The sequence below is a fragment of the Lactuca saligna genome, chromosome 6, assembly GCF_052625555.1.
Source record: "Lactuca saligna cultivar CGN05327 chromosome 6, ASM5262555v1, whole genome shotgun sequence".
Classification (NCBI taxonomy): Eukaryota; Viridiplantae; Streptophyta; class Magnoliopsida; order Asterales; family Asteraceae; genus Lactuca; species Lactuca saligna.
Window position 1 is genome coordinate 153,530,243 of NC_136422.1, and position 12,172 is coordinate 153,542,414.

At 39.9% G+C, this 12,172-nt stretch overlaps 1 protein-coding gene across 2 annotated transcripts; it reads left to right on the forward strand.

The window, feature by feature from the left end:
• The first annotated feature begins 213 nt into the window (after positions 1-213).
• On the forward strand, positions 214-3,487 carry LOC145000433 (metal transporter Nramp7.2-like). 2 transcript variants are annotated; one of them, XM_078959660.1, is made up of 13 exons: positions 214-390; positions 580-673; positions 748-788; positions 881-959; positions 1,052-1,156; positions 1,270-1,379; positions 1,551-1,729; positions 1,823-1,892; positions 2,037-2,210; positions 2,301-2,405; positions 2,567-2,698; positions 2,788-2,883; positions 2,966-3,487. In XM_078959660.1, exons 1-13 carry the CDS (start codon positions 271-273, stop codon positions 3,263-3,265), a joined length of 1,605 nt encoding a protein of 534 aa, XP_078815786.1. In that variant the 5' UTR covers positions 214-270; the 3' UTR covers positions 3,266-3,487. The 2 variants fall into 2 exon arrangements, with proteins under 2 accessions (XP_078815786.1, XP_078815787.1); XM_078959661.1 differs by having other exon boundaries at positions 2,991-3,108.
• Positions 3,488-12,172: the final 8,685 nt, after the last annotated feature.

A 12,172-nucleotide genomic window follows, 5' to 3' on the forward strand; every position in this document is an offset into this window, starting at 1 on the left:
AATCTTCTCGGCGTCCTAGTTATAAGGTGCGTGTTAGGTCCCTTCTTAGTTGGCACATTTCTCGTGAATCCAATAGGTATAAATACATGAGCCTTGAGAGACCATTGGTCTTTTTAGCCACGTATCTTAACAAATTAATTAAAGGCATATGCATTAATCCAAAACTACTGTGACTGTCTAAATTAGTTTATAAATAACGCATTTAACCGAAGGCTTTAGTCCCTAATATTAGTAGTCCATCCTGAAACACAGATAAACACACAGGGATCCATGTCAGTGATGTTGCATGAATCACCGGTGAACCACATTTCAGCAATTGATCGGAGTGGAATTGCATCTCCTGTTATTAATAGCAAAGATTATAATCTTCAAGAGATTAACGCTAAGAAGGTTTCATCTTGCATTCTTTCCAAATTTCAACACAAAAAATAAGCAGACATCCAACTTTAGTTTGTGTTTCTGTCTTTAGATGTCGATTTTTATTCGAGAGGATGATTATCCTCATGCTTAAAGCTATACAAGTGGCTAAAGTTATTTTCACCATAAAGTGCAACTGAAATTTTTTTTATTCTTGTAAAGGATAATGCTCAGCAGCCTGCTGGATGGAGAACTTTCCTCTCGTTTGTTGGTCCTGGTTTCCTAGTTTCATTGGGTTACCTTGATCCTGGGAATTGTATGTCTGATTTTAATCATTTGATATCTTGTTTTGCATTATCTAGTTGCAAACTTATGAATATTTTTATGCAGTTGAAACTGATTTACAAGCAGGAGCAGACCACAGATACGAGGTAAATGTTCACTGTTCAGGCCTGGAACGTTCATAGCTATAGTATACAGAAACGCCCTTCAGTTATATCAATGAATAGTTTAATCTTTTCAGCTACTTTGGGTGATTCTGATTGGGTTAATCTTTGCACTTGTGATTCAATCTCTTGCTGTAAATTTAGGAGTATGCACAGGTATGACAATGAACTCATCCTATGAATTTGTTTACTTATTGTAAAACTAGAATATAACTATATCTATAGAAATTATGAGGTTTTTTGTTCAGGGAAGCATCTATCAGAGATATGCAAAGCTGAATACCCAATATTTGTGAAATATTGCCTATGGCTGCTTGCTGAGATTGCTGTCATTGCAGCCGATATTCCTGAAGGTTATAAATAAAGAGCTTATCTATGAAGAATATTTAAATGATGGGTTTAATTATATTTCCTCTACGCAAGTTTTCATTAAAATTGTGATAGCTCTTCTCTTTCACGTTGACAGTGATTGGTACGGCTTTTGCACTAAATATCTTATTCAAACTTCCACTTTGGGTCGGGGTTCTTCTTACTGGTTTCAGCACCCTCCTATTTCTTGGCATCCAAAGATATGGTGTAAGTTTACTTTTCTTATTACAAAGTCTGTGGCCTTTATGGAAGAAGACAGGTTTTCATTAATTATATTAATTTTCAAGAAGTTTATGTATTGTCTGAATAGTTCCCATTATATTAATGCTCACATATTTTAACTCTAAATTCATTATTTCTGCACACACACACATATAGGTAAGGAAGCTTGAAGGGATAGCTGTTTTAGTTTTGGTTATGGCTGGTTGTTTCTTTGGAGAAATGAGGTATGTGAAGCCACCAGCTGGTGATTTACTAAAGGGAATGTTCATTCCAAAACTTGGTGGCCCAGGGGCTACTGGTGATACCATTGCACTACTTGGTGCTCTTGTTATGCCGTATGATCCCATTACCCATAAACTCAACTTGATTATGGTCTTCCCTAGAAACTGTTTTAGTTTTTTTAACATGCATTTTCCTCTTTAAAACAGGCATAATCTCTTTCTACATTCTGCTCTTGTTCTCTCCCGGAGGATACCAAATTCAGTTCATGGTGTCAATGTAAGCCCTTTCATGGATAAAGGACACTCATAAATATGTAGTAGACCTCAAAGATCTAAAAACTCGCTCTTCATAAGTAATGTTATTAAGTCTAATTAACTCGAATTCATGTGTCTTTATGGATGATGATCTTTTGTATTCCAGGATGCATGCAGATACTTTCTGATAGAAAGTGGCTTTGCTCTCTTTGTTGCATTTTTAATCAACGTGTCAATTGTGGCTGTTTCTGGTACTGTTTGCTCAGGCAAGAACATATCAAGTGACTCCTTGGATCGCTGCAATGATCTTAGTGTTCATTCAGCTTCATTTCTTCTTAGAGTATGAGTTCTATAGGATGTAAATCATATCAATCTTATATAAGGATCCTTAATAGCAGATTCATAACCCATTAATTATTTTACTATACAGAATGTTTTAGGTAACTCAAGCTCCACTCTCTATGCAATGGCACTGCTAGCTTCCGGGCAGAGTTCAACCATAACTGGCACTTACGCTGGACAATTTATAATGCAGGTTAGGAAATGGCATCACAAACACATTTTGCAATGCAAAGAACTTTCTTATTAAAGTTCTTTGCATTGAAAAATGCGTTTGTAATGCCATTTCTCTTTTAGCTTCACCTTTCCAATACTCAAGGTGTTAGTATGCGCTATGTGCATCATGCTATCCTATAGGGTTTCTTGGAATTGAAGATGAGGAAATGGCTGAGGAATCTGATAACACGATGCATAGCCATCATACCAAGTTTAATAGTTTCGATCATTGGTGGATCTTCTGGAGCTGGAAGACTAATTATCATAGCATCGGTTGGGATCTATCTTTTATTTTTAGTATGACATTACAAATGCACTTCCAAGTTTCTTTAAAATTGAGTTTCCATAACGATCTTTGGCAGATGATATTGTCATTTGAACTTCCTTTTGCCCTCATTCCACTCCTCAAATTTAGTAGCACGACAACAAAAATGGGTCCTCACAAAAATTCAATGATTGTAAGTTGGAAATCTTTTATGTGCTATGCGTATGAGTTAGCTTAGATTCAAAATAACAACAAAATGCCTTGTTATTGTGTAGATAATCGTTTTCTCATGGGTGGTAGGAGTTGGGATAATCGGCATCAACATTCATTACTTGAGCACGACATTTGTCAATTGGCTGATTCATAGCACTTTGCCTAAAGTTGCTATCATCTTCATCGGGATGCTAGTGTTCCCTTTCATGGCTATCTATGTTCTATCCGTGCTCTACCTGATGTTCCATAAAGATGTTGTCACTTTGGAACCTAGAAAACTTGATCGTAATGCTGACAGAGAGGATCTTGCTGATATGTATAGTGCAACTGAAATGTCATTTGTGAATTCTTCTGTTATTTAGCCATAAGATAGTCTTTGTCTTTGTTAAAATCTTTCGGTATTCTCTAGTTAGTAGCATTAGTGTCATTAGGGCTGATAGGAGAAGAACCCATCTGTAAGTTATATCAGCCTTGTTTTACTATTTAGCGACATAATTAGGGAAGGTATCAAATCTGTCATTGTGTACTGTCGTGAATGCTTGGCTATTTAGGTAATCAGGACTGTCGCAAAACGTGTTGTTAAATATCTGTCTCAAAATGGTCTCTGAGTTTACATTTAGCAACGAAATTGCCAGCAAAAGAACACAGACTGAGTTTAAGAGACGAATATTCTGCTTGCATGATGTGTCTCATTCATACAAGAAATATAACATCTTCCTAATTTAGGAATTATATAAGCTCTTCACAACAGAATTTCAATCGCTCAAAACCATCTAATTCCTGCCTAAATATTAAAACCATAACTATCAATATGAATTTTAGCGCTACTTTTGTCAAACTACACCGTTTTTAGGATATTGGCCTGTGATTGTTCTTTCTAGATACTGTTTAAAAATGGAATAACAAAAATTAAGTATGCACTATTAGGAAAGAAAAATGTGTATTAATCCTAGCTTCTAGCTAGCTTTATCCTCGGAATGAAATCTTTCTTGCTGTTTAAAAAAAAGGAAAGAAAAATGTTTTTACTGGCTTACTGCATGAAAAAATCTTTAATTTTCTTGTAAATCCCATATTAATGTCAACTATATTTATTCTTTCAAATTATGCAAAGATATTCCTACATTCCCTCGAGTGGGAGCATTTATTCGATATAATTACACACAAAGATACTCATACATTGAAGCATATAAATTTAGAATGCACAACTTACAAGAATATAGTGTAATTGTGTCTTCACAAGGGCTTTCATAAAGGTGTCGTAAAGGTGTCTGTGAGTAGTTATGATATACTTATAAAAACAAGCACTAACTTTTAGAGATTGGTCAGTCTCCTGACGACTGAAATGCACTAACTGAAAGACATGCATAGGCAATTGCCACTAAACTTAAAGACTTAAAGATTATTAGCAAGGAAATGCACTACCAGAAAGACATGCATAGGCAATTGCCACTAAAATTACAGATCATTAGCGGACGGAATTTTCTTCACATATATAACGACAGATCGTAACCAAATTAGTGTAGGATTACCAACAGAAAACAAGTTGTGTTATATATATATATAAAGGTCCATAAAGATTATAAGGCTAAAAGTAACCTACTAACATAATGAATTGTCCAACATAAGTTCCTGTCGTTGTTGAACTCTAACGTCCCATTTTTACTATAATTATGAGATTGTATAAGATGTCAATTATATAATTACTATAACAACTTTGACAAAAGACTCATAATTTAACACCATTTTGACTACACATAATGTTTTGGAGATGTAACGTCCCAAAATAGTAATAATTTTTTTTCATTTAAAAGTCGTTCAAATCATTCATTAATTGTTTGGAACCCATACAAATCATAGTATTAAATCATCAGAGTACAAATTATTTCAAATGCGGAAACCATGAAGGGAAGATGTTGTGTCATTACGTCGGGCTCTTCCCTTTGAAACTGGAAGTACTTGAAACCATAAACACAAATTGTAAGCATGACGCTTAGTGAGTTCCCCAAGTACCAAATATCACACATTAAATAAGATAAATGCTATGGGCCAAATCTTAGTCTTTTCGTTCAGTGTTGAGGGCCAAATCTCGGTCTTGCATACAAATGTTAGGGGCCAGATTCTGGTCTTTCATATAACTTTCAGGGCTAGATTCTGATCTCCATATAATCATCACAAGGCATCCAAAATTCTACAAAACAAACAATGTGTTGGCTTTAGTGCCTTCGATCCATGGAAATAGTGAGGAAACTGACCTCAGTCGAAGTGGGGGGGATCGCGACTGGGATGCAGTACATGCGGTGTACCAGGAGTTACGCCTGGCGTACACAACCCTCAAGCAAACTCATGAAAAATGTCTTAATTCCTTAAAAACGTAGATCTAAACCCACTAAGACCTCTAAGGCCATAAAGTTGCAAACTTTATTCCTTTGCATGGCTACAAGAAGCCCAACACTGAAAACCTAGCATACTTAACCCTTTTCTACACCCTAACTCTTGGATGGGGACAAATCAAGGTCCAAGCTTGCATCTTTATGACTTGAAATGTCTTAAAATGTCTAAAAGAACGCCTTGAAGGCTTAGGAGTACCTCATACTCACCAAGCCCTAGACTTTAGGACAAAAAGGAAGAAAATCAAGGCTTAACTAAGATCTAAAGAAACATAAGCCAAGTTTGAAGCTTTATACCTCGAAATGGTGCACAATGAAGAGGAGATGTTGGATCCAAAGTCTTGAGAGTAAAGCTTACCCTTGAAGGTCCTTCTTCACAACCAAGGAAGCACAAAATCACTCCAAAAAGCTCAAAATGCTCAAAATGAACTAAGGTTTGCAAAGAGGGTCGATCTTGGGATGGAGGCTGATAAAGGGAAAGGTCTTGGAGCCATAATGGTTTTTAAATACTACAAAATCCCTAACTATCAGGGTTTTGGTCTGAACCACGGACGCCCAGCGTACCGGAGTATGTGCAGTATATTGGCACAGGACATAGTATGCTCAACGTACCAAGGTGTACACCCCGTATACTCGAGCAACACCAAAAAAGTCACTGATTTTAACATCGAGGACCCTTCTTGCAACAAATGACACTTCGTTGTTACGCAAAACCTTCATTTTTCAGTCTAAGATTACCACCGACCTCTCAGTATAGTTCAGGCAATCATCGACCTGAATATCATCTAGAGGAACAACTGTGGACTCATCGGCTACACACTTCCGAAACTGCGACACATGGAATGTCTTATGGATCTGACTGAGCTCATCAAAAAATCCAGCCGCTATGCTACCTTGCCCACTCGGGCCGAAATCCTGAAAGTTCTGATAAATCTGAGGCCCATCTTGCTCCACTTCCATAGCGGATAACACCTTTCCAAGGTGACACCTTTAGAAGCACCAAGTCTCCTACCTGAAACTAAAGGTTCGAACACCGCTGATCGTTATAACTCTTGTGTCGGCTTTGTGTGACTCGCAATCTGCCGGGCACCTGTTGAATCAACTTCATAGTCTTGAGTACAAGTTTTGTACTCCCCATGACTCGATGCCCAACCTCCCCCCAACAAGTTGGAGTCCTGCACCTTCTTCCGTACAACATCTCCAATGGTGATCAATCGATACTGGCATGATAACTGGTGTTGTGGGTGAACTCAGCCAGTGGAAGGTAAGTGTCTAAACATCCTCCAAAATCCAACACATAAGCCTAGAGTATATATCCTCAAGCGTCTGAATCGTCTACTTGCTCTGGCCATTGGTCTGAGGGTGGTATGTTGTACTAAAATGCAACCAAGTACCCAACTCCTCATGGAACTTCCTCCAAAATCTAGAGGTGAAACGAACATCCCGGTCCAAGACCACCGAAATTGGCACCCCATGTCCAACTACCACCTCCTAAACATAAATATTAGCTAACTTCTCTGCGGATATGTTCTCGGCAATCGTTATGAAATGTGCACTCTTGATCAATCTGGCCACGATGAACCAAATAGAATCAACGCCACGTGATGTCCTTGGATATTTTGTGATGAAATCCATAGTGATCTCCTCCCACTTCCACGTAAGAATGGGTAAAGTATGCATCTTGTTGTGGTGTCTCTAATGCTCGGCCTTGAATTTCCTGCAGTTTAAGCATCACTCAACAAACCAAACTGTCTCCCTCTTCATACATGGTCGCCAAAAACTCAACCTTAAATCCTCTAGAATCATCTGCCTCACCCCACCTGATTCCGAGACCCAAACTCTACCGAATGGAGTCAACAGTCCTCGGTTGTCCCTGAAAAACAAGGGAATATGTCCCCTGATCTGCTAGGCCTTCCAATTCTCCTTTTTCAAACCCTCAACCTTAGCTTCCTTTATCAAATCCAACAAGGATGAGGTGACAACCATCCTCAAGAAAACATCTCTGATAAAATAACTCATCGCATTGCAGCTCAAAGCATCAGCCACCACATCGGCCTTCCCAGGGTGGTACAGGATCTCGGAATCATAATCATTTACCACAATCAGCCATCTCCGTTGTAGCATATTCAGATTCGGTTGGTCCATCAAATACCTCAAACTCTTGTGGTCGGTGTAGATATTACACCGAACCCCATACAGACAGTACCTCTTGAGGGAAAAACTACGGCCCCCAATTCCAAATCATGTGTGGGGTAGTTCGCCTCATGAAGCTTCAGTTGGCTCGAAGCGTAAGCAATCACATGACCCCTTTGTATAAGAACAGTTCCCAAACCCGAAATATACGCATCGCAGTAACCCATAAAATCATCCAAACCCTCAAGGAGTGCGAGAATCGGGGTCTCACACAATCTTTGCCTTAGAGTCTCAAAAGCCAACTACTGATCAGAACCTCATTGAAAGGTCACATTCTTCTTTGTCAAACGGGTCAAAGGCACAACAATCTTGGATAAATCTCTGATAATACCCTGCAAGACCTAAGAAACTTCGAATCTCATATGCGCTCCTCGGAAATTCCCGTCGCATCACAACCTCTATCTTGGTTGGGTCAACCAAGATTCCCTTCTGGATGATGATGTGCCCTAGAAACTACACCTCGTGCAACCAGAACTCGCATTTTGAAGAATTTGTCATAAAGGATCTCCTCTTCAGGATCTCCAACATCTCTCGTAAATGTTGCTCGTGCTGCTCCTTGGACTTAGTAGACCAGAATATCATCAATGAATACAATCACAGACCGATCCAGCATTGGCCTACAGACCCGATTCATGAGGTCCGTGAACGTTGTTGGTGTATTGGTGAGACCGAATGTCATCACCACGAACTCATAATGAACATAATGAGTCCTGAAGGCTGTCTTCTGCACATCCTCGTCTCTGACCCTCATCTGGTGGCACCCTGATCGTAAATCAATCTTGGAAAACCAAGATGGACCCTTAAGTTGATCAAACAAATCGTCGATCCTCGAAAGTAGGTAATGGTTCTTCACCGTTAGCTTTTTCAACTCCCGATAATCAATTCAATATTCTGTGTGAACCATCTTTCTTCTTCAAAAATAAAATCGGTGCTCGGACAAATAAAATCCTTGTCTAGTAGCTCCTGTCACTACGTAGACAGATCCTCCATCTCAGGTGGCACCAGGCGATACGGCACCTTGGCTATCGGAGCCACACTGGGTACCAACTCAATCCAAAACTCAACCTAACTCTTAGGAGGCACTCCTGGTAAATCCTCGAGGAAAACATCATGGAAAATTCCGCACAATGGGTACCCTGCTCAACTCCATCGTGCTCTCAACACAGAACAACCATGTTGCAGATATCACATGGCCCCCGCAACTTAACAGAGAGTTGTACTATGTGAAGCTCTCTCACCAGAAATAGTTAACAAACTCTTAACAAATGCTGCTCGCAATCAATCACGGCCCCATTGGGGCTTAACCAATCCATCCTGATGATAACCTTTAATCCGCTCAAGGAGATCGGCACCAAATCAATAGAGAACCTCTCGCTAAACATATTCGAGACACACCCACTGAAAATCCTTGAAGCACTCATGGTACGGTCATCCGCAATCTCCACCTCTTGAGGGGAATCCAAAGTCCCCGGAGCCTCTCAAAACTTCTTATTGAGCGCAAGAGATGCAAAGGATTGGTTAGCCCCAAATCAAACAGAACATAAGCAGACAAACCATTGACCAAAAAGCTCCTTATACAAGATCACAATAAGCATAAGCATAAACAAAGAAACAAATAAAAAATAGTGATAGAACACATACCAGTAACCACATTCGGCACCACACGGGCCTCATTGGTGGTCAGCTGAAAAGCCCTGCTCTTCACCACAGGAGCCTCCACCTTTCCCTAGCAGCCATCAGTAATCCTCAAAGTGGATGGCATGGGAACCGCCACTACTCCCCCGGACAACCTCGGGCAATCAGTCTTTTTATGGTCGGTCTGATTGCAATGAAAGCAAATCAGAGCCCTCTTGGGGAAATCCCTACTTACGTGGCCCGACTCGCCACAGCTAAAACATCCTGAACCTGCTGATCGGCAAGCCCCACTATCCGGCTTTCCGCACTTGGAGAAACTGCCCCGACCCTATTGGCCTTTGGTGTGAGCATCGGAGGTCTTGGTCCTCTTAGTCTGGCTCACTGTTGTCTGAACCTGCTCTAGCTTTCGCTTCATCCGGAGCTCCAACTCAATCTCCCTCTTATGGGCCTTCTCGATCATATCATTCAGAATCTTTCACCCCGAAAAGCTCACAAACTCCCTGATATCGTCACTTAACATGTCGTGATATCTCGTATTCCTCATTTCCCCATATGAAGCATGATGCGGGACCAACAATGCCTTCACCCTGAATTTGGTGGTGATCTCCATCATAGTCTCTGTAGTCTGACGAAAGTCCTGGAACTCCTTCTAAAACCTCTTAACAAAGTCCTCCCATGTCATCACTGCCACCGATGTCGTCCCTACAGCTCGGGTAACTTCCTCCCACCAGTCCCATGCTCTAATCAAATTCTCGTACAACGGTAGTTATCACACAAGCATCAAGGTAGCTCCCTTTAAGGCCCTTTACGGATGAAATTGTCGATCACCTCTCTGTTGGGCGGAGGTAGGAGACACACAGTTGGCAAAAGGGCAGGTACCAAACAACACTCTCACTGGGCCCGAGATTATCCGGGAAACAACTGAGAAGATCGTTCAAATCAGGGAACGACTCCAGGCATCTCGAGACCGGCAGAAGAGCAATGCTGACCGGTGACGAAAGCCCCTAGAATTCCAATTTGGTGATCGTGTACTGCTTAAGGTGATCTCCATGGAAAGGGATGATATGCTTCGGAAGGCGGGGAAAATTGAATCCAAGATACATCAGACCATTCAAAATCCTTGCCAGGATTGGTCCGGTGGCTTACAAGCTGCAGTTACCACCAGAGCTCAGCAAAGTACACCCCGTCTTTCATGTTTCAAACCTAAAGAAATGCTTATTTGACGAGATCCTCGTTTGTCCCGCTTGATGAAATTGAAGTGAATGAAAATCTCCATTTCGTTGAGGAGCCAGTTGAAATCATGGATAAAGAAGTGAAACGAACCAAGCAAGTGAAATTCCTCTATGTAACCTTTCAACATTATATTTAGTGAAATTCAAACTACAATACTATTTAAGTTCCTACATTCATACATTGTGATTCAAGCCTAAACAACCTCATGCAAGTCCAAAACTCGATCCAATAAGCCAAGTCTAATCAATTTTAGGCCTAATCCTAAGAATTCTCGGCCCAAATCCCTTATTGGACTAAGACTTCTTTATTGGGCCCTATTGGGCTGATAACTTGTCCAATTGGTCTTGTTAGGCCAAAAACCCATATTTGGGCCTTAATGGGCCGAAAACTTCTATTGGGTTTTATTTTGGGCCGAAAACCTGTTATTGAGTATTAATGGGCTGGGAACCACTACTGGGCCGAGAGCACTTCAATGGGCCTTGTTAGGCCGCAAACCTCTATTGGGCCCTTCTATTGGACCAAAAACTCTTTCAGGCCAAGCCAAAAATCGAAATATCCATTGTTGGGCCAAAAACCCTTTGCTCGGCTAGGGTTTGGATGAAACAATAAAAAAATAGAAAAGAAAAAGGAAAAAGAAAGGAAAATGGCCATGACACCTCAACATTATCTAGCATACAACAATGCGTTGGACCATCAAACATCCATGCATATCCCATTAATGTATCAAGAGGTCAACACCTAGTTTCCCCCTCCTTCTCCTATCTCTTGGCCGATACATACACACATACTCCATAAATCTCATTTCCTTCACTTAATTCACTAGAACTTCCTCCTCCTTCTCTCCAAGAATTTTGAGTGGGTGCATGTCATTGTGGGATTCCTTCAAGGAATTGCAAGAACTTGGTAAGTTCTAGGTTAAACTCAAGTGTTTTGTTTCATATTTATACTAAGATCATTCCTCTTACACCCTCATTTTCGTGCATATCCCATCCATGTATCAAGAGGTCAAGACCTACTTTCCCCCTCCCTCTCCTATCTCTCAGCCGATACATACACACATACTCCACAAATCTCATTTCCTTCACTTAATTCACTAGAACTTCCTCCTCCTTCTCTCCAAAAATTTTGAGTGGGTGCATGTCATTGTGGGATTCCTTCAAGCAATTTCAAGAACTTGGTAAGTTCTAGGTTAAACTCAAGTGTTTTGTTTCATATTTATACTAAGATCATTCCTCTTACACCCTCATTTTCGTGTATATGGGTCTTAGAAACACCACCCTTTCAAGAATCTCACAAGAACACAAGCTAGGCTCGAAATTCCTTCTTCTTCGTCCTCTACATCTCGAAAATTTCCAAGGTGAGCTTCATACCCCACTATTTTCGAGTTTTTCATCCTTTTTGGGGGGGAGAATACAAGTCAAGTCTTGTTTAAATCTTTGAATAAATGTAGGCACTTGTATGTTTATATGTCTGTGTGTGTTGAAATGTGGATTACATCATGCTAACACCCCATGAAACTCGATATTTTACAAATCTCATATGGTTAGACTAAAGTTGTTTTGTATAACTTCGTGTATCATGGTTATATGTTGAAGATGAAATAAGTTACTAGGTGAGAAATGGGTTTTAATGTGTGTTTAAAAAGAAAGAAAATAATATCAAGGAAAATGTTATAACATATTTGGTTGTAAACACTTAAAAGATGGTGAAAATATGAAAGTTACACTCAAAATGGTTAATTTTTTGTTATATATATTTCTACCACTAATAAATGTACAATATTGAAACATAATAAATCTCATAGATTTATATGAGATTTTA